At 44.0% G+C, this 20,812-nt stretch overlaps 1 protein-coding gene and 1 non-coding gene across 2 annotated transcripts in view; both read right to left on the minus strand.

Annotated features, from left to right (window-relative positions):
* Positions 1-20,812, minus strand: part of PIP4K2A (phosphatidylinositol-5-phosphate 4-kinase type 2 alpha) — a 97,792-nt gene that overhangs the window by 41,644 nt on the left and 35,336 nt on the right. Inside the window, exons 2-4 of the mRNA XM_053265229.1 lie at positions 18,931-19,028; positions 15,230-15,326; positions 718-870 (exon numbers count right to left, since the gene is read on the minus strand). Of these exons, the coding sequence (XP_053121204.1) occupies positions 718-870; positions 15,230-15,326; positions 18,931-19,028 (348 nt within the window). The remainder of the gene's footprint in view (positions 1-717; positions 871-15,229; positions 15,327-18,930; positions 19,029-20,812) is intronic.
* Positions 5,751-5,908, minus strand: LOC128332219 (U1 spliceosomal RNA). The gene has a single exon (XR_008310627.1). It is a non-coding gene; the product is annotated as a U1 spliceosomal RNA (small nuclear RNA).

Consider the following 20,812-nt stretch of genomic DNA (forward strand, 5'->3'; position numbering starts at 1 on the left):
CTAGAACCAAAGTTCTAGAATGCAGGAAAAGAGGCAGGAACATGGCCATGGAGTATATCTGCACAGCTGGCATAGTTTGACGGTGCACTCCCATTCGCCTCCACTCTGTTGTTGGCCTGCTATGGAGTCATAGCTCAGTATTAAAGCATCTGTTTTGCAAACAAAAGGCCCCAGTTTCAGACCCTGGCATCTCCAGGTAGGGCTGGGAAGGACTCCTATCTGAAACTCTGGAGAGCCAGTGCCAGTCAGAATGGACAATAGTAGGCCACACAGACCAATGGTCTGATAAGGCAACTTCCTATGCACTCACTATGTATGAAGAGGACTATATTCAAGACACATCCTTATCCCAAAGAGTATACATTAAATCTAGATTACACTAAACTGCCCTGAGCCATTGATTTTGGTGAGGGGAAGAGAAGACAACAAACAAGAGTAACAAGGCACCGACGTGAGCAATTAACCCGGGCTTAGGTTATGTTTCAGTTGGCGACCCAGACTAAATGTTTGCAAAGACGTGTCAAATGCATAGGATAGAACAATATAACGAATCTAAACTTCTGCCTATTTCTTTGTAAAAGTTTATTCATTACCAAGCATTTAAAAACTTGTGTACCAAGGTGTCGGTTCAATTGAATATTTGCGGGAAACAACTTCCAGTTTAAATTCCCAAATTCTCCTTCCCTGTCCACCCCCTTAAAACAAGCAATAAATTACCTGATGGTATTTCTTCAGTATATTGTGCATTTCTGCCACATCTTCACTCGTTATAGTTTTGATGACGTATCTTTTGTCATACGAGGTGTGAAATCGGGCACCGCTGCGAGCTTGAGAATCATTAGCAAGTGGACAACTTCTTGTCAGAGAATTCTGTCACATTAATTAAGAGGAAAATAATGTCAGAACACAAAGTTAATAGTGCCATTAAGACAAAGTACCAGGAAGTGCTCTATAGTTTTAGAACAATTGACATCTGGATTATATGACTGTCAAAACACAACAGTTATTTCAATGATAATATAAAACCCTTTATAAACATGTTGGCTGAGGATCATTTTAGCGGCATCATGATATTCTGTAAATAAAGTTATAAATGCTCCTAGAGAAACCAAAGCTATTGTGGTACAATAGACACTGGGAAGGCATTACACTAAGTTTAAAGTTAGGGCTGTGCTGAATATTTGTGGTGAACATTTTAAGCATGAAGAGGCTTCTGGGGGACAGAAACGCTTCCTGAAAGACCTCCTAAAGCTTTTGTGCCAGTTTGCTGCATTTTCAGTCTTGAAATTCGCACCATGAGGTGCGGGTTGGCTGCATGACGACATCAGTTTCGGACGACATCAATTGGAGCTATTTTTCAATCAGGTTTGGCTACACAAGAGCTGTCTTTGCTATTTAATAGAAAGGGCTATTTAAAAGTTTTAAAAAAACAACCACCAAGAAGTTGCACCCAAGCTGCAGCTGAGTGGGTCTGCAATCAGTACATGCTGGAGCACCCTCACCTGAATGCTACATACCAGGTGAGTGGGGCGCTCTATGGGGGCACCTGATTACACAGCAAAGGGGATGATTTCCTAATACACGAACACTTTTGCCCCCTTTCATGTTCTCCCCTTATCATTAAAATGTTCTGAAACGGGAAATAGTTCAAGCAGTATGTTCCTGTCCATTTCAGCTCAAGCTTAGTCTAAATCTTCTGATTTATGCCATGACCTGTACACTACCCAAGAGTCAAGTGTACCACAATGTTTTCTGTTCTAAAGATGCCACAATGCAACTGGAATTGAAGTTTTTCCTGAATCCTATTGTACTACTACAACAGAGATTTGTTAATTCCTATAAATTGAATGAATGAATGAATGAATGAATGAATGGATAAAATATATACAAGTGCTCCTCAAATACAGGCATCCACAAATCCCCTTGCTACCTTGCCAGTGGCATGGGGTCCCCACGAGCAAGATACACAGCACCACACAGATCTCATCCCCAGAGGTCTGCCATTTTTGAAAAGCTAAGAAACAGCAGGAATCCTTTCTGAGCAGTAGGAGACAGAACCCACTGGTTTTTGCCATCCTCATATTCCAGTGCAAATGAGAGAAGACCTGCTTCTCTCCTAAGCCCTCTGCCTGTGTACGGGAAAGGATAAGGGGGAAGAGAGGAGACTGGTGCCCACCACAAATAATGGCTGGCTAGTGAGCTAAACCTACATTTATGGACCCCTGCTCAAATAGAAAAATTAGCACTTCTGAATTGACAGTCTGACACCTAACCACTGTATGATGATGCTGACAGCAAACAGACGTCTACCCCCATCATATATAATGCAAGCTGAAAGTTAATCTATGCTTTTTTTTAAAAGCATCAAAGCAAGCTTTAGATTAAGACATGTGCTGGCTTTCTGTAAGCTAGCTATTTCTATATAAATATAATACAGATTTATGTTTTGAAATTTAATACTGTACATCTCTGAATAGTGCTAGTTTCAGCATGTGTCTCATCTAGTATATTTTAAGGAAGAGGATTACAGAAGCAGAGAAGCACAACACATTTAAGTTTTTACATACATACAGCATTTTGTCCAAGATAGTGTCACTCTGAAAGAATGAGGGCATAATCGATAAGAGGTTTCTTCCAAGACAATATAGTGCTAAGAATGCAGGTTTCCTTTTAACTGAATCTGCCTTTGCAAGCAGGACCCCTCATTAAAATATACAGTAACCTGCATTCCAGTAATAAGTTAGAGTGGCTCAAGCAGACAAACGCTAAAACATACAAACATTTGGTGGATCTGCTGTCAAAGTGTACAGCCTTGATATGCTAGTCCCAATCAAGGAGTAATTTACCAAGGAATAACCAAAAAAACACACATATTTTACACAAAAAGGAAAATGAATCCAAAATATAACACCACCATTGCCCGACAAATGATCAGTGCAAGTTAGACAACATGTAAAAAATGTGCACACCGCCTCTTCCTACCGGCCATATGTAAAATTACCTCCGGTGAAGAGTTCTACAATCACAATAACCTTAAATCTGCCAGTAGAAAGTTCTGTTAAATGGAAAAATCATTCTTACACGGAGCAATTTTATCTAAGGACACAAGAGAATATGTGGGAGCATTCAATAAGTTTCCCTTTCTATTTAAAAAGTATTATATGAAGCTTCAGCATCCAGGTCAGATTCTCTAAGCGTGTTGGAAGATGGTGTGGAAGGAGATAACACGGGTTGCACTTCCAATTGTAATGTGTCCCTCTGGATGTAAGTGCAGTTAAACATGTGAGAGGTGAATTTATGTGAGATTGTGCCATCAGGATTGATGGCACACTCTCTTAATTGGACTATTCAGAATGGTGAACTTGGAAATTCATCCTCAATGAGCCCATCACAAGCAAAGTTCAACTCCTAACTTTAAACATGGAATAAGAACTGAAGGACTTATTGCTGCACTCCCATGAACAGCTTCTAGGAGGTCATGGCTATATTTCTAGAAAGGCTGAGCGGCAGTGTTCCCTTTAAGCGTGCGCACGTACATGCGTGCACTCACAAGTTTTTATGTCCACTCCGTTCGTTTTAGATCTCACTCAGATTGAATCAGGATGACCCCACTCTAATTGCACAGGAGAGCTGGTCTTGTGGTAGCAAGCATGACTTGTCTAGCTAAGCAGGATCTACCCTGGTTGCATCTGAATGGGAGTCAAAATGTGAGCACTGTAAGATATTCCCCTCAGGGGATGGAGCCACTCTGGGAAGAGCAGAAGGTTCTAAGTTCCCTCCCTGGCTTCTCCAAGATAGGGCTGAGAGAGATTCCTGCCTGCAACCTTGGAGAAGCCGCTTCCAGTCTGTGTAGACAATACTGAGCTAGATAGTCCAATGGTCTGACTCAGTATATGGCAGCTTCCTATGTTCCACACACACTGGCTTGATACTGCCACCCAGAACAAAACTCATTTTGTACAGAGATGAAAAGAATTAGAGGGACCACTGCTGAACTGCATATTAGGTCTTTCCTGTGAAATGATCCATGGGAATAAGTAGGATGGCTCACACTGAGAAACCTGTAAATGCCTGAACTATTCCCAACAGAAACCAGAAGGTTGTTGGGAGGCAAGTGTCTTGCCTTTAATCTACCCTGTCTTACCTTGTATGCCTTATCAAGCTCAAAATGGAACAGGGAACAACAGATATAGATCGTTCCTTTTGCTTTGAATTACTGTGACAAACAGCTGCCTGAATTCCACATCAAACTAATGCCCATTGGTTTTTGGTCTCCAGGGAACAGTTTTGGTTCATAAACTGACCACTTTTATGGAGTAGTATAGTTTTAGGAAAGAAATGAACTACTTATACAATATGCAACATGAATAGAAACACCAATATGCGGTTATCTTCCAGTTTCTTTTCACACATACTATCACCCGGACCACCTTGCCCTCACAATTTCTAACCCATTCGGCAGTTACCTTCTGAGCAACCTTTGGTTGAAAATGTCAAGACGTCCTTGTGCAGGTCAATAAAGAGATTGTCTATATGTGCTTTGAGCAGCCAGCAAGAGCATTTGTTGAAGGTCAAGAAATTTAATCTGACCTTTAGCACTTACAACTTTAATCAAACCAAGCATATGTCCCATACCAGAGGGATACAGGCACTTGCTACTGTGTTGTATAGCTCAATGGAGGCAAAAGAGCCCTGTATGTTTTGCGGTAATTTCTAAATAATTTTCAAATATGTCTTTCATACAAAATCATCATTATTTTCTCACCTAGATTAGAAAAAGGACTCCTATGACATTTATTGTCGTTTTCTTTCGCTGATATTCACTTTTAAGCTATCAGTGCAACATCGATTTGATCACTATGACTGCTTCCAAAATAAAAGGAAAGGTTGTGCCATCGAGCCAGTGTCGACTCCTGGAGACCACAGAACCCTGTGGTTATCTTTGGTAGAATACAGGAGGGGTTTACCATTGCCTTCTCCTGCACAGTATGAGATGATGCCTTTCAGCACCTTCCTATATCGCTGCTGCCCGATATAGGTGTTTCCCATATTTTAGGAAACACACCAGCAGGGATTCGAACCAACAGCCTCCTGCTCTCTAGGTAGGTTGTTTCCCCACTGCGCCATTAGGTAGCTGCTTCCAAAATAAGGGGATGTTATATTCCTGTCTCACTTTGCCTCCATGTTGCTCAGAGCAGCTTACACAAGGTCCCCAAATAGTTTCTTAACCAGGTACTGGCCAGGCCCAGATCTGCTTAACCTGTTGAATACATCAGGCATCTTCAGACCGCTGTGATAACCACGCTGCAGTTATCTGCACACCAAGGCTGCAGACAATCAAGTGCATCATTTGACAGCATGGTGTAGTGGTGTTAGAGTGCTGGACTAGGAATGGGGAGATTCCCATTTAGCTATGCAACTCACTCCTGGTCATTTATCTCTCCGCTTAGACTATCTCACAGGATTGTTGCGAGGATAAGCATAACCACGTACATTGCTCTGGCCTCCTTGGAGGAAAAGTAGGATATAAATGTAAAAACAAAAACAAATTATTTCCTTGCTTACATGCAAAAGTAGCCAATTCAGCTACTGACCTCTGCTTACAAATCTATATGATTCCAAGCGAATGCATCTTACAGCGTGAACAAACTAGCACTGGCAGAAGGTAATCAGGAAGTTATTTCCTCACAAATACGTTTTAGACATTTGTCTGACCTAGAAGACTCCAAGAGTAAGGACATGCCCTGTGTGATCCAAGCCGTTGCTGAACTAAACTACAAATTATGCAGTCGGGTTTCCCGCATTTGGGGAAGTCGCAGGAGTCGGCACATGTGGAGGACAATGGATGAGCCTCACCCCTGGGGAAAGCACCTTCATGATCGTGGTGTCTCCTCTGCCAGGGATGGAGCAACAGCAGCAGCTGGAAGGGCACTGATGAGGCAGGAATGCAGGGGAGGGTAAGAAGAAGTGAGGGGAAGGAAGTGGGGCAGGTGATTAAGGGCACGCATCCAAATGTAGTTGCCAGCTCACCAATGCCCTAAGAAAGTGCCCTAAGCTTTCTGGTGAGCAGGACACCCAGCACCGCACAGCTCTCCTCCCCAGAGGTCTCACTTTCACGGCGATTTGAGAAGCTGGGAAACAGCAGGAGTCCGTTCTGAGCAATAGGAGAGGGTCCCCACTCTTCCTTACCACCTCTGCTTCCTAGTGCAAATGACAGAAGAGCCACGGCTCTCTGAAGATCTCTGCCAGGGTAACAGAAAAGGATGTCTGGTGGGGGTGGGGGGAGGAAGAGGGGATTGGTGGCGAGCACAAATGAAGGCCGGCTAGTGGGCCAAATCTAAATTTGTGGATCCCTGAAGGGCAATAGGTGAGGATAGTGAGCCAGGCAGCAGCAAAGATGAAGACAAGGCCTGAAGGGTATATGGAGAAGCAGATGGGTGAAGTCTCAGCACCAAGAACATAAAAGGGCGGAACACATGGAAGGAAAACGGATGGTCCTCATGTTCTCAGTCTTCCAAAAATTCAAGCGGCGAAATAGCAATATCAACCAGAAGCTGTACAAAAATGAGCTCATGATATTTTAACAGCCTTCCTAAAATACCCTTTACTTCACGAGTCCCACAGCTGAAGCCAGCCTTGGTGCTTCCCTGCACATGCTGGTTATTCAAAGAGGTATTATAAAAATTATCCCAACCTGGTAAATGAGTAACCAGAAAATTTCTGCCTTAAATTTTTCTCAATGAAATTTTTAAAGGGGCAGGAGGATGGAGAGCGAGCAACAGCAGCATCCTTTCCCTTTGAAGTTTATTGGCACAACGGGTGTTTAGGGATTAGCCTCAGACTCCAGGAGGGGAGGAAGGATTTAAAGGTCAAATTGATTAGCCTGTTCTAATCTGCAATCTTTTATAACTCTCATTGGCATATTAATATCATTAAATTATAATTGCTAGTTTCAAAAGGCTAAATATAAAATGCATTGTGTGATAGCATAAATAATCCATACATACCGAGTATGCCAGTAGCTGATCCTAAAAAAGGTTTTAGACAACACACACACAGAGAGATGCTTTTTCTACAGAGACCACAACATTCTCTTTGATATGATAAAACATGAAGATTTAAAAAGAAGATTTAGTAGAAATTATCAAACTGAGTAATGCCAGTGATTTAAATATTTGCCATTTGAAGAGAATGACTTAAATTCAACCAGAGAAAAGGTGCACAGAGGTACATAGGAACACAGGAAGCTGACATATACTGAGTCAGACCATTGGTCTATCTAGCTCAGTATTGTCTTCACAGACTAGCAGCAGCTTCTCCAAGGTTGCAGGCAGGAATCTCTCTCAGCCCTATCTTGGTGATGCCACCAGGGAGGGAACTTGGAACCTTCTGCTTTTCCCAGAGCGGCTCCATCCCCTGAGCGAAATATCTTACAGTGCTCACACTTCTAGTCTCCCATGCATATGCAACCAGGGTGGACCCTGCTTAGCTAAGGGGACAAGTCATGTTTGCTACCACAAGACCAATTGCCTTTCTCTTCTCTTGAAAGATAAGCTAAAGTTGCAGCAACTTCTTTGTGGCCACTGTGTTCCTATAATACCTCACAACGTTGTCTTCCAAGAACTTCCTTGCACATCTCCAAACAATATCACCAAACAATATGCAAGGCCTCACAGTTTAAGACAGGTATGCACAACTTCAGCCCTCCTGCAGATATTGAACTACAACTCCCATAATTCCTGACTACTGGCCACTAGGGATAATGGGAGTTGTAGTCAAAATTAAACCAGCTGGAGGGCCAAAGTTGTGCAGCCCTGATGTAAAGTTTCCTCCCTCAATGACAGACAACAAGATGAAGGTAATCAAGTCCGATAATGAAACCACACCCATGACAGAGCCCTGGGTATCTTGTTGGATGGAGACCTGGGCTCAGAAAGAGCAAGTGCACCTGTTCATTCAAACTGGAACACATCTGTGAACAGGGAAGTCCTAAATCAGGGGTCTTTCCTAAAGTCATGCAAGCCCTAGAAAGGACAGAACAGTACAAGGTGCATGAAGGTGTGGAGAGCCTGGTGAGCGGAATAGAAGATCTTTTGGAAGACAGAGTTGCAGCACTGGGAGATCCACATGCAGGTTATCTTTAAAAGATAACTTTTTAAAGAGCTGGTCTGGAAAGGAGAGCTGGTCATGTGGTAGCAAGCATGACTTGCCCCCTTAGCTAAGCAGGGTCCACGCTGGTTGCATATGAATGGGAGACTTGATGTGTGAGCACTGTAAGATATTCCCCTTAGGGGATGGAGCCGCTCTGGGAAGAGCATCTAGGTTCCAAGTTCCCTCCCTGGCATCTCCCAGATAGGGCTGAGAGAGATTCCTGCCAGCAACCTTGGAGAAGCTGCTGCCAGTTTGTGTAGTCAAAACTGAGCTAGATGGACCAAGGGTCTGACTCAGTATATGGCAGCTTCCTGTGTTCCTAGAAATCTAAACTGTAAATCTTGCTTGCACGTCAGGCATTTTTTCTAACCTAAGGCACTCTGTGCATTTAAACTGCTACAGAAAGGATTAAATGTGAAGCCACTAAGGAAGCAATAGTGTATAAAAACAATCAACCAAAAGACTATTTACCATCTTCATGAGATTCTCCCTACTTCAGTATTTGTGACTAAAATAATTAAGTTAAGATATTGATAGCCTTCTCTTTAAGTCAGGAATATATAACAGATAGCAAGGCATCAAGCACCACCTCAGAATAAAATTGTACAAAATCCACACATTGTCATTGATTAGCAGGCATACAACAGATAATCATCTCTGGCCATTTGGCATTCAACGCAGGAAATTTCTGTTCTTAAGCAGGGAAATGGATTATTTCTTCGTAATGTATTAAGACTGGGGAAGTGGCCGTGTATATTCTCAATATGAGAAGTAATGCTAGAAGACAGCAGACAGAGGGGCCTGTTTGCCTTCATAGCAGCACAATTAAGATGCAGAAGTAAAAGCAGTTTCCCACTTCTCTTTCCAAATATGTAGAGAATGTGGCCTTTTTAGCTTCCTCCTCCCATGAACATATTTTTGAATTTGCTTATCAAGACTGCAATAGTAGGACTGAAGCCTTGGTTTTAAAATATTAACATAAATAAATGTTGTTCTGGGTGAAATTAAAAAAAGACAGAACTAAGACAACCACCCTCTGCACTATGACAAACTTTTACTGTTAACTACACCTTAGTTATGAGACAGGAAATTGAGTTGCTTTACAAAGCACACTGATTTCAAAAACAATTTCTTTGTAAGCATACCGATTAAACCCAGTAAGCCTTTTCCCTGATAAAGGTCAAAGTCATCTGCTAATGACTGTCCTACTTTTATGACAGTGGTCTGACAGCTATTGATTGGTTCTCTCAGTGGAGTGAGATACATTAACAGGCACATTCCTAATCAAGCCCATTTAGCCTTTTCAGTTAATGCAAACTTTTCAGTAATTAATGCTCAGCAACAACTTCCAAATCATCTGGGCAGCAACCCTATGCACTTGCTTGGGAAACTGTATGATGGAAACAAAACCCTTTGATTTCAAAGTGAGCAGGCTTAAGTTTGGGCTACTCCTGCACTGAGATCAAGCTATTTAGGGTAACTGGAGCCAGATGCCACTCTAGCCTTCTGTAGACACTTTTTAAAAAGGGAGGGGGGGATACAGTATTCATGTACAGCATCCAGAGAGTACAACCAGAAGCCCTGGTCTGGCACTGATGTGCTCAAAATACCTCACTCCGTGCTCTCTCCATGCTTACATTATTTGTCTGAAGAGGCAAGCGTCACGTTTCCATGATAGGAAGGCTGGGATGCATGCCTGTCTGAAACATGGGGCAGGGGAAAAAAAGGGAAGGATGGGGCCACTCTTGGAAGAGTATCCACATGCTTGCATGTAGAAGATTCCAAGTTCCCTCCCTGGCATCTCCAGGTAGGGCTGGAGTGACTCCTACCTGTAACCTTGGAGAAGCCATTGCCAGCCTAGGTAGACAGAATTGAGCTAGATGGACCAATGGACTGACGCAGTATAAGGCACCTTCCTATGACAAGGTAGAGTCCTTCTTCACAATGTACATAATCCATTTATGTAATTTGCTGCACCAGATGTGGCGATGACCACTAGCCTCAACGGCTTTGAAAAGGGAATTAGAAAAATTCATGGAACGACTCCTCGTCATGATAGTGAAATGCTACCACCAGGTTCAGAGGCAGTATTGCCGCATAGGGACATAGAAAGCTGGCTTATATCGAGCCAGATCATTGGTCCATCTAGCTATGGCTCTCCAAGGTTTCAGGCAGGAATCTTTCCCAGCCCTACTGGGAGATGCCAGGGATTTAACCTTGGTCCTTCTGCATGCAAAGCAGATGCTCTACCACTGGGCTACGCCCCCATTCCCCAAGGGGAATATTTAATAGCAGACAGTGCTCATGTGTAGTCACCCATCCCAATGCAAACTGGACAAGCCCTGCTTAGCTTATCAAAAGGGACAATACATGCTCACGATCAAAAGGCCAGCTTGATCCCATTAGAAAGCCACAAAACAGTTACATAGGAACACAAGAAGCTGCCTTATTTAGAGTCAGACCATTGGTCCATCTAGTTCAGTGTTGTTTACATAGACTGGCAGTGGCTTTTCCAAGGTTATAGGCAGGAGTCTCTCCCAGCCCGATCTTGGAGATGCCAGGGAGGGAACTTGGAACCTTTTGCACACAAGCATGCAGGTGCTCTTCCCAGAGTGGCTCGATCCCCTGAGGGGAATCTCTTACTGTGCCCACACATGTATTTTAATTTATTGTTAAATTTATATACCGCCTTTCATTAAAAACAATCCCAAGGCAGTAGTCTCCCATTCAAATGCAAACCAGGCCAGATCCTGCTTAGCAAAAGAAACAATTCATGTTTGCTACCACAAGACCACCTCTCCTCCCTCTCTGTTGCTGGAAAACAATGCAAGAGGGCTGTTGGTCCATATGCCCCACTTCCCGGGGCACCTGGGTGGGAACTGCAAGAAAAAGGATGCTGGACTAGATAACCTTTTGGTTTAATCTAGCAGAGCTCCCATTGTATTCTTATGTTCCACTAAATCAGCATTCACAATGCATTTGACAAATGTAAGGACAGCAAATTAGAGCAAGGCTTGAACTTCAGATGGTGGGGGAAGTGTATATGCATCCTAATTGTAATGCCATAAGCATATCCTCCAGTTTCTAGAGCTTATGTGAAAGGTTGTCAAAACAGCAGTGGTTACCAGAGCACTTCAGCTGTACATGTTGTGCAACAAAAATAGCAGCCGCCGCCACTAGGACTATTTATAAGGAGGGGGTGGGGTGGGAACCAGGCAGAAGTGAGTTATCTTGTGGTCCGAATCTCTCTCAATGGCAAAAAATTCTGAAAGTGAAAGATCTCCCCTTTAAGCTACATTTCTTAAAATTTAGTTTGAAATTTTCAGACTAGTTGTGAGAAACGGGTCTCCTACATATGTGCAGTATTATAACACGTCATCCCATTTTAATGAAAAGGCAGTTTCTAACTCCAGTGGCAATCTCTATGAAAAATAAAAGCCAAGTCAGAAGCTTAGCATTGGCCAGACCTAATTTCTAAACCGGTTGCAGAATGAATGCAACATGTCCACCAGCGTGATTTGGTATAGACCAAGTTCATTACAATGCTTGCTACTTCCACGTTTTAGATACAATTAGCTGGCACTCCTGTGCCATCAATGCAGACTAATATTAATCCCCAGCACCATCATGGGCAAACGTCACATGCAATGACACTTGCCATGTGTCCGGGAGCGCTACCTGGACAAGGGTATTTGCCAACAGCAAACGTGGCTAAGAGAAAACAGGCCAATAAGGAAGTGGTTGCCCTGCAAGACCAAAGCCAGGAGACCAGAAAGGCACAGTGCTGGAGCAACAGGTCTCCCCAAAGGGCAAGGACATCCTGGTCTTTAAACTACCACATGGCAGGCTAGGCAGCAAGAGAAAGTTAAGATGGACCTGCTGGGCATGCTCTTGGTTGAGGCGAGATGCAAGGAGGAGGAGTTGGACAAAGTAAAGCCCCTCCTTGAAGTAAAGACCCGGGACGATGCCAAAAGCCCCTGTTCGCAAGACTTGCGTGGCCTGGGGGGAGATATATAAGGAAGCCCTGGCCAATCAGTGATGAGGACCAGTTCTCCGGGGAAGACCTTCCTCATGCTGGCCTTGCTTCCAGAGGTCCCCCAGTCTGTGGGGATGTTGCCTTCTCGCCAATCCCTGCTGTGCGGAGAAAGGCCAGAACTCAAGGAGCACGCAAGCGGCAGCCTGTGATTGGCCCTCTGGCAGCTCCCGCTCTACAGGGGAGGTTGTGTTCGTATCACCCTGACAGGAGAAAGGCCAGCACTGACTGAGGAGAAACCACCTCAGTGGGGAGAGAGGCCGGCATTGGATGTCACATCCGCAGGGATCAAAGCCAGCGCTTCTTTCCTTCTTTCTCCCCTCTCCACCAAAACCCACGGATACGCGTACCCCTGAACCGCGGTGAATGAGGCTTGTCCTCTGTTTTTCTGTTGCGGATATGCAAAACCACAATGGAACTGCGGATAAGGAGATCCTCCTGTTTACTCCATTTTAGATTTTTTGGACGGGCAAAGAACAATCCTTATTAATCAACCCTCCATTTTAATTAATATTTCTAGTTTTTCATTAGAAATGCTCAAGTTTGAGCAAGTTGAACAAAATATTAGCATATACCGCACCCTTCAACCAATTCAGTTATTTCCTTCTATCTTTAGGAAGCATGGCTAAGTCTTGCCATTCGTAGACAGGATAGTAATAATGGCTTACATGCCGCGCAGCATAACAGAGGTGGCTCAGAGCTGCCCACAACATTATTGTTAACTTTAAAAAAAAAATGAACACACACACACATACTCACACTCCCATGGTGCTGTGCAAGAGGGCTGCTGTGCTAATACTTACACAATTGCACATTTTGAATCTACTTGCACTGGGATTAATGCAGTAGTGGCGGGACATGCGATTGCACAAGGCTAAGTACTAGCAGAACAGCTCTGTTGCACAGCACCACAGGTGTTGTTGTTTTTAAGTCATCTGTGTTATGCTGTACAGCCTTAAGCAAACAACAACAAATAATGCAGAGAAAATCTGATTCCACTAAAACATGTTATAAAACCTGACCAGTGATGTTGGCAAGAGAGCTGGTCTTGTGGTAGCAAGCATGACTCGTCCCTATAGCTAAGCAAGGTCTGCCCTGGTTGCATATGAAAGGGAGACGAGAAGTGTGAGCACTGTAAGATATTCCCCTTAGGGGATGGACCCGCTCTGAGAAGAGAAGCTAGGTTCCAAGTTCCTTCCGTGGCATCTCCAAGATAGGGCTGAGAGAGATTTCTTGCCTGCAGCCTTAGAGAAGCCACTGCCAGTCTGTGTAGACAATACTGAGCTAGATGGACCGTTGGTCTGACTCAGTATATGGCAGCTTCCTATGTTCTTGAAGCTGTATATGAATAATAGTAATAGTAGTAGTAGCAGCACTACTACTATTACTAGTAGCTTATTCTACTATTACTACTAGTAGTAATAGTACTACTATACTAATACTAGTAATACTAATACTAGTAATACTAATACTAGTAATACTAATACTATACTAATACTAGTAGTAATAGTAGAATAAACTTAAACAAACCTTTCCACCTCCATCTCCCCAAGGAAATGCTTAAGGAATTTCCAGTACCATACCTACATTCAGTGTTGCCTCTAAGGCGTGCGTGCCTACAAGTTTTTTGATGTCTGCTCAGTTAATTTTAGATCTCGCTCAGGTTGAATCAGAAAGACACCACTCTGAACGCACTGCCGTGATACTGCCACCCAGAACAAAACTCATTCCACACACAGATGTAGAAGAATTAGAGGGAACTTTGCCTACCATGAAGCTTCACTTTCTTTAAAAGATATTCTTAATGTAAAACAGACTGAAGAAAGATGCAAGGTCTTACTGGACATTATTTTAAAAGTGCATAACTGCTGACAATATGCAACAAAGCCTCCCTGCCAGGCTTGTACTAATTTGTTCTATATGCAATGTACAGAGGCTTGGATCCAAAAATCCCACAGAGTGATTGGAAGGTACTTTTGCTTGCATACGGTGGCCACACTAATTTCCTTCCCGGCTTGTATCCCATGAGCCCTCTGAAAGGCTGGCTCCACAGGGTAGAACCCTCCAGACCAGCTTTGGGGAGAAAGGGATGCATTTGGCAAAGAAAGCAGTAGCTTCTGCTTTTGCAGTGGGATCTTTGATTGAAGTCGCTACCTCTGCCCATACATACATTGTTAGTCTAGACACCAACAGTTTTTCCAAGGGAGATATAGCAGGGTGTAATCTGAGTATGCTTCACATCTGTCACATTCTAGATGTCTAATTAGGGGGGAATTAACCTTTTAAATCAAGGTGTCCATACACCGTATTTACTGGAATAGAAGGCGACTATAAATTTAAGATGACCCCTTTAAATATACAGGTTAAATACAGGGTTTATTTACCCCAAAAGGAAGAAGACTCTGAATTTAAAGTGACACCCCAGTTTCTAACATGAAAGGACTTGTGGGGGGAGGACTAGTACTGGAGTCAGGTTAGTATAGTATTACTGGATAACAGCTAGAGTTTCAAAAACCTACAAGGGGACCCAAAACCTTTAGTTTGCTGAATTTAGCCAATTTCAAACCACAGGTATCTTGTGTTCATACTTGGAAATGAACACTGTGCTATTCTCCAGATTTCCAATATAGCTTTTCAGTAGAGTTTAACTAGGGTTGTGTCAAGGCTCTCAAGTATCTACCCGTTCATTATTCTATCTAGCAGCTGCTGTTCACAGTCCTCTCAACTCCTGCTGTGTGGCAAAATTAGAGTCCTGTTGATCACAACAGGCAGGAGAAGGTGAGCAAGAGGTCTGCTGAAAGAATGGGAGGAGCAGCAGACTATAGCCCTGTGCAGAGCGTTTAATGGTATCGGCAGGAAAGAAGTATCTGGCAATCCTGACCAAAAGCAGCGGAAAGAGCACATTCCCTCCCTGGATGAAACATGAACACTTAAACTATAAATCAAATAGTGATCCCCAGCCAGACTTCCATCTAGACTTTTTCCTTCTTGTAATCTGAAGAGTCGCACTCATCAATACTCATTTACCAAGAAAGCAAAGCCTACCTGAAAGTCTTGATCATCAATTCCAAACCTTTCCCGCAGATTGCGAAAAACCACTGGACAATATTCCTTGAATTTGAAATGGCTTGGCATGTTCTCTCTGAAAAAGATTTGACAAAACAAGATCAATTAGCCATTATCATAACTTCTACAGAAATGAGCCTGCAACAAGCTCTCTCCTACTGGACCAGGTCCTCCCCCATCACAATAATGTTTGTGCACTCCCGATACTCTAAAACTGCTACAACCAGAAGACATTAATAATAATTTTAATGCATTTTTTGCATTGTGACTCTGAGCATATTTCATTCAATAGTTCCCAGGAGCTCAAACTTAAATGAATTAAGATAAAGACCATTTCATCTGTGACACAAGGTAGCAGAAACACAACCTTTTCAGAAAACCTTGGTCCAAAGCAAGGTAATTTTTCTCACTGCACAGAACCACAGAGTAACCAGAGCTGTCACCTTTGTTAGTATCATTTGCCCAGACACAGAAGGGAGTACGTGAAGCCAGTGTCTAGTCACTGGTCCCTCTAGCCCAGAATTGTCTGCTCTGACTGGCAGGGACTGTAAAGGACCTCCAGCAGACATCTTGTCCAATATCTGCACCAGAGATCCTTTAAAAGATCCTGTGCATTGAACCTGAACCCATCTCCATGCCAAGCTATGGCTCACGTCTCAGAGCATGGTCGAAGGGCATGTGATACAGTCACCTTGCTAAAGCTAAGCAGTTCATGGTGTGGTCAATGCCTGGATGGGAGACCCATGTATGCCACCTCTGGGGATGGGGCCATAGCTCAGTGGAAGAGCATCTGCATGCAGAAGGTTCCAGGTTCACTGGACTGGGAGAGACTCCTGCCTGAAACCTTAGAGAGGCACTGCCAATCAGGGTAGACAGTACTGAAATAGATGGACCAATGGTCTGACTCAGTATAAGGTAGCTTCCTATATTCCTACTACACATACTGGCAGACTTTGACCCATTAAGTTTTTTGGCAGCCAACAGTCAACTGAATATAAGATGGTGATGAACCTGTTGCATACCTGCAAAACTTGAATGGACAGAGCGGAGATTCTGTTGGATTAATGCCCACCCTGCTGCCTCATTGCCTGAGCTCACGGAGGTTGTCTCGAATTTGGTGTTGAGGACTCCCAGAATAATTGTTCTGGGTGACTTCAACATGCATGTTGTTGGCCCAGTACATGAATTGGGACACACTCTGGATCTGATTTTTTTTGACTGGGCAGGAGGCTGCTGACCTGAAAGTGAGGGGATGTGCCATCTTTCATGCTGAGATCACTTCCTTCTGCGGTTTAGAGTCTCAGCACTTACACCACTTTGTGAGGGTGGGGGACTATAAAAATGATCCACCCTCGGAGACCAATGGATTCCTGAAGGCTCTGGGTGATTTCCCAGCTGGTAGGGCAGGCGCTCCTGTCGAAGCTCTAGTTGCTCTCTGAAATGGAGTGATGGCTCGAGCAGTTGACACAATCGCTCCCAAGTGCCCTCTCTGACACAGCAGAGCCTGTGCAGTGCCCTAGTATACGCCGGAGCTGAGGGCAATGAAGCAAGCCGGGAGATGGCTAGAACACAAGTGGAGGAAAACTCAAGTCTGAGCTTGATCTAGATCAGGCCTGCTCAACTTCAGCCCTCCTGCAGATGTTGGCCTACAACTGCCCTGGGCCATCTTTGGAAGGGTGGTATATAAATCAAATAAATAAATAAACTCCCATAATCCCTGGTTATTTACCACTGTGGCTGGGCCCAAAAACAGCTGGGGAGCCTAAGCTGGGCAGGCCTGGTTTAGGTCCATTTCAATCAGGCTTCAGGCCTGGCTTTGGCCACCCTATGGCAGGCCTGCTCAACTTAGGCCCCCCAGCTGTTTTTGGACTACAACTCCCATAATTCTCAGCCACAGCAGCCAATAGCCAGGGATTATAGGAATTGTAGGCCAACATCTGCAGGAGGGCCAAAGTTGAGCAAGCCTGCCCTATGGGATGATCTACGGAGAGATAGAGAGAGAGAGAGAGAGAGAGAGAGAGAGACAACACGAGGGGAGAGTTCACCCCTGTTGATTCTCTTGGACCTCTTAGCAGCTTTTGATACCATTGACCATGGTATCCTTTTGAATTGCCTGGCCAAGTTGTGTGTGGATAGCACTGCTTGGAGGTGGTTCCGCTCCTACCAGGCAGCAGTTCCCATAAGAAGCAGGTAAGCAGGTCCTGACCTGCTCCACGGCCACTCCAGCACTTTTCTGGGCGTGGCACTCGCTCTAGCAAAGGCTGCAGTGCTGTTCCCTGCGATCTGCACACACAGTGTCGGCATGTGCGGTGATGACATGCACACAGGCTGCAGGGACCACACTGCAGCCTTTGCTAGAGCAAGCACCGCACCTGGAAAAGCACCAGTGTAGTAGCAGGGCAGGTAAAGACCTGCTTCTTAAGGGAATTACTTCACGCTCTGCTCATGCCTTCACCAGCCATATCCCGAGTAATGGACTGGGGGTAAGGGTAAACAAGTTGAGACTCAATCCAGACAAGACAGAAGTACTGCTGGTCGGTGGTTCCTCTGCCCAGGTGGATGATGTTCAGCCTGTTGCACTCCTCCTGAAGGACCAGGTCTGTAGTCGGGGTTGCTCATTGATTCAGCACTGTAGCTAGAGGCTCAAGTGGCGTCTGTGGCTCGGAGTGCCTTCTATCAGTTTCGACTGATACGCCAACTGCGACTTCACCTGGACAGAGATTGCTTGGCCACAGTGACTCACACTCTGGTAACCTCTCTTGGATTACTGCAATGCATTGTATGTGGGGCTGCCTTTGAAAATGGCCCAGAAACTGCAGCTGGTACAAAATACGGCTGCAAGATTATTAACTGAGACTGGGCGTTCTGATCATATTACACCAGTGCTTCATTAGGTGCACTGGCTCCCAGTGCGTTTCCGGGCCCAGTTCAAAGTTCTGGTGTTAACCTTTAAAGCCCTAAATGGCTTGGGACTGGTTTACCTGAGAGCGTGTCTCACCCCATATGTCCTGACTCGGACCTTAAGACCTTCTTTAGAGACCCTGCTCCAAGGGCCCCTGCCAAAGGAGGTGAGGCGGGTGGCTAATAGGAACACAGGAAGTTGCCATATACTGAGTCAGACCATTGGTCCAGCTCGTTCAGTATTATCTTCACAGACTGGCAGCAGCTTCTCCAAGGATGCAGGCAGGAATCTCTCTCAGCCCTATCTTGGAGATGCCAGGGAAGGAACTTGGAACCTAGGTGCTCTTCCCAGAGCGGCTCCATCCCCTAAGGGAAATATCTTACAGTGCTCACACATCAAGTCTCCCATTCATATGCAACTGGGGCAGACCCTGCTTAGCTAAGGGGACAAGTCATGCTTGCTACCACAAGACCAGCTCTCCTCTCCCACTAGGGAGAGGGCCTTTTCAGTGGTTGCACCCCATTTATGGAATAGTCTCCCCAGTCAGATTTGCCTGGCAACATCATTTTGTTCTTCTAGTTCTCAGGTAAACACCTTCCTGTTCACTCATTTTTAAAACCAACTTAAAAAAAACTTTTTAAAAGTTTTAAAATTATTTTGTACTGTAGAGTAGGTGAATGAATTTACTTCATTGTCATGCTAACAAAGATTTACTATCAACTGAAACATAGGAAGCTTTACAAATTTAGTTAAGCACAAATTACTCCAATTTACTTACTTGTTGAAAAGGTGATTGTCCACTTTTATCTTTGAATATGCTTTGAAGTCATCTGGCATCAACATAACAGGGATTTGAACATGGCTCAGTTCATTGATCTACAGGGAAAACAGCAGAAGTTCAGAAATTTTTTAATTAAGCGTAGAAACAGGATCCTCTGGGCCAACCAATTACAGAGAAAAAAAGAGAAAGAAAATAGTTTCAGGGTGTGGGGTACTGATGTGTTAAGAAGTACTTTAAAATAGAGTTTCACTCACTTTGGAGAAAGCAAATGCTGGGAAGTTTGCTGCATAGCGAGTCAATACCCAAGACAACATCTGCCCAAGACAATGAACCAGTGGGCTTTCTGGTCCACTGCTGACATACTAAGCCACTTCACTACACCAGCTCTACAGGGACAAACTAAGTGAGCCCTTTAGGGTTGAACTAGAGCACTGGTGATGGGGCAGTAACTTTGAAAAAGCACATGAGCAACTGAACGTGAGACTTTCTGCATGCAAACCATCTCCTAATAAGGCTGGAAAGGAGTCCTGTCTGAAACCCTGGACAACCACTACCAGTCACCGTAGACCAGGGATGCACAACTTTGGCCCTCCAGCTGTGGCTAGACTATAACTTCCATCATCCCCAGTGACCAACAGTCAAGGATGTGGTAGCCCAACATCTGCAAGAGGGCTGAAGTTGTGCAACCCTGGTGTAGACTATACTGAAATAGGCAGACTATGGGTCCAATTTGGTACAATTCAATGAAACACATCAGATCAAGTACAGTATATGGGTAATTCCAAGGGTAACAGGAATCACCTATATTGCTTCTAATGCAATAACTGTAGCCACAGATCAATTCTTGTTGATATTACACCATCCACAGGCAAGACAGCATCTGATACCATAAGACCATTAGAAGAAGAAAAAATCTAACATAGACAATCTGAAACTTTAAAATACTTTACAGAATTATCTTTGCCATCCCTTTATTAGTATTATTGATTTTCAAACAATCCACAATAGTTGTCAATGAGGGATATGCGCACCCCAGCAGTACTTACAAATGTCAAGGGAGTACACACAGATGCGAGGATGAGGGGGACCCACTCACATGAGAGCAACCCCACCTCCCCGAGATGCTGCCTACAAAATCTGAGATGGGTGCTGCTCTGTGTGTCCTGGCAGAGGACACACTTGGCTGGTGCTTGGGCTATCTTCACAGTGGTGCTTGAGACGAGTAGTATTTTATTTATTTATCATATATATATACCGCTTGTGATCTCTCTCTCAGCAATGTACATAATCCAAATTGCAATATAAAATAAAATAAAAACCAACACCACCTGCTAACTTGGCAAAGAGGCACCTTTTAACATGGTGATTCTCTTTATTTAGCAGGGGGAGAATAACTAGCCCTACCCACCCCCAGCACAGTGACTGTTGCTGGTGTCTATCTTATGTTTCTTTTTAGATTGTGAGCCCTTTGGGGACAGGGATCCATCTTATTTCTTTGTTATTTCTCTATGTAAACCGCCCTGAGCCATTTTTGGAAGGGTGGTATAGAAATTGAATAAATATATAAATACATACATAAATAAATGCACACTTTCACAGAACAAAAGTGATGACAAAAAATTCACAGAAAATAACTATTTCACAGAGTAAAGTATTGTGGGGCAGACTGAGGTAGCAGATGGGAGGGCCCAGAGCAGACCCGTGCTCCCTCTAAGGCATGTATATGTACTCACACATTTTTTGGTGCCTGCTCAGCTAATTTTAGATCCCGCTCAGGTTGAATCAGGGAGGCCCCACCCTGAACGCATGTGTGCACACAGTGCCTTGATACTGCCACGCAGAACAAATCTAATTCTGCACACAAATGAAAAAAAGAACA

Source organism: Hemicordylus capensis, chromosome 6, assembly GCF_027244095.1.
Source record: "Hemicordylus capensis ecotype Gifberg chromosome 6, rHemCap1.1.pri, whole genome shotgun sequence".
Lineage (NCBI taxonomy): Eukaryota > Metazoa > Chordata > Lepidosauria > Squamata > Cordylidae > Hemicordylus > Hemicordylus capensis.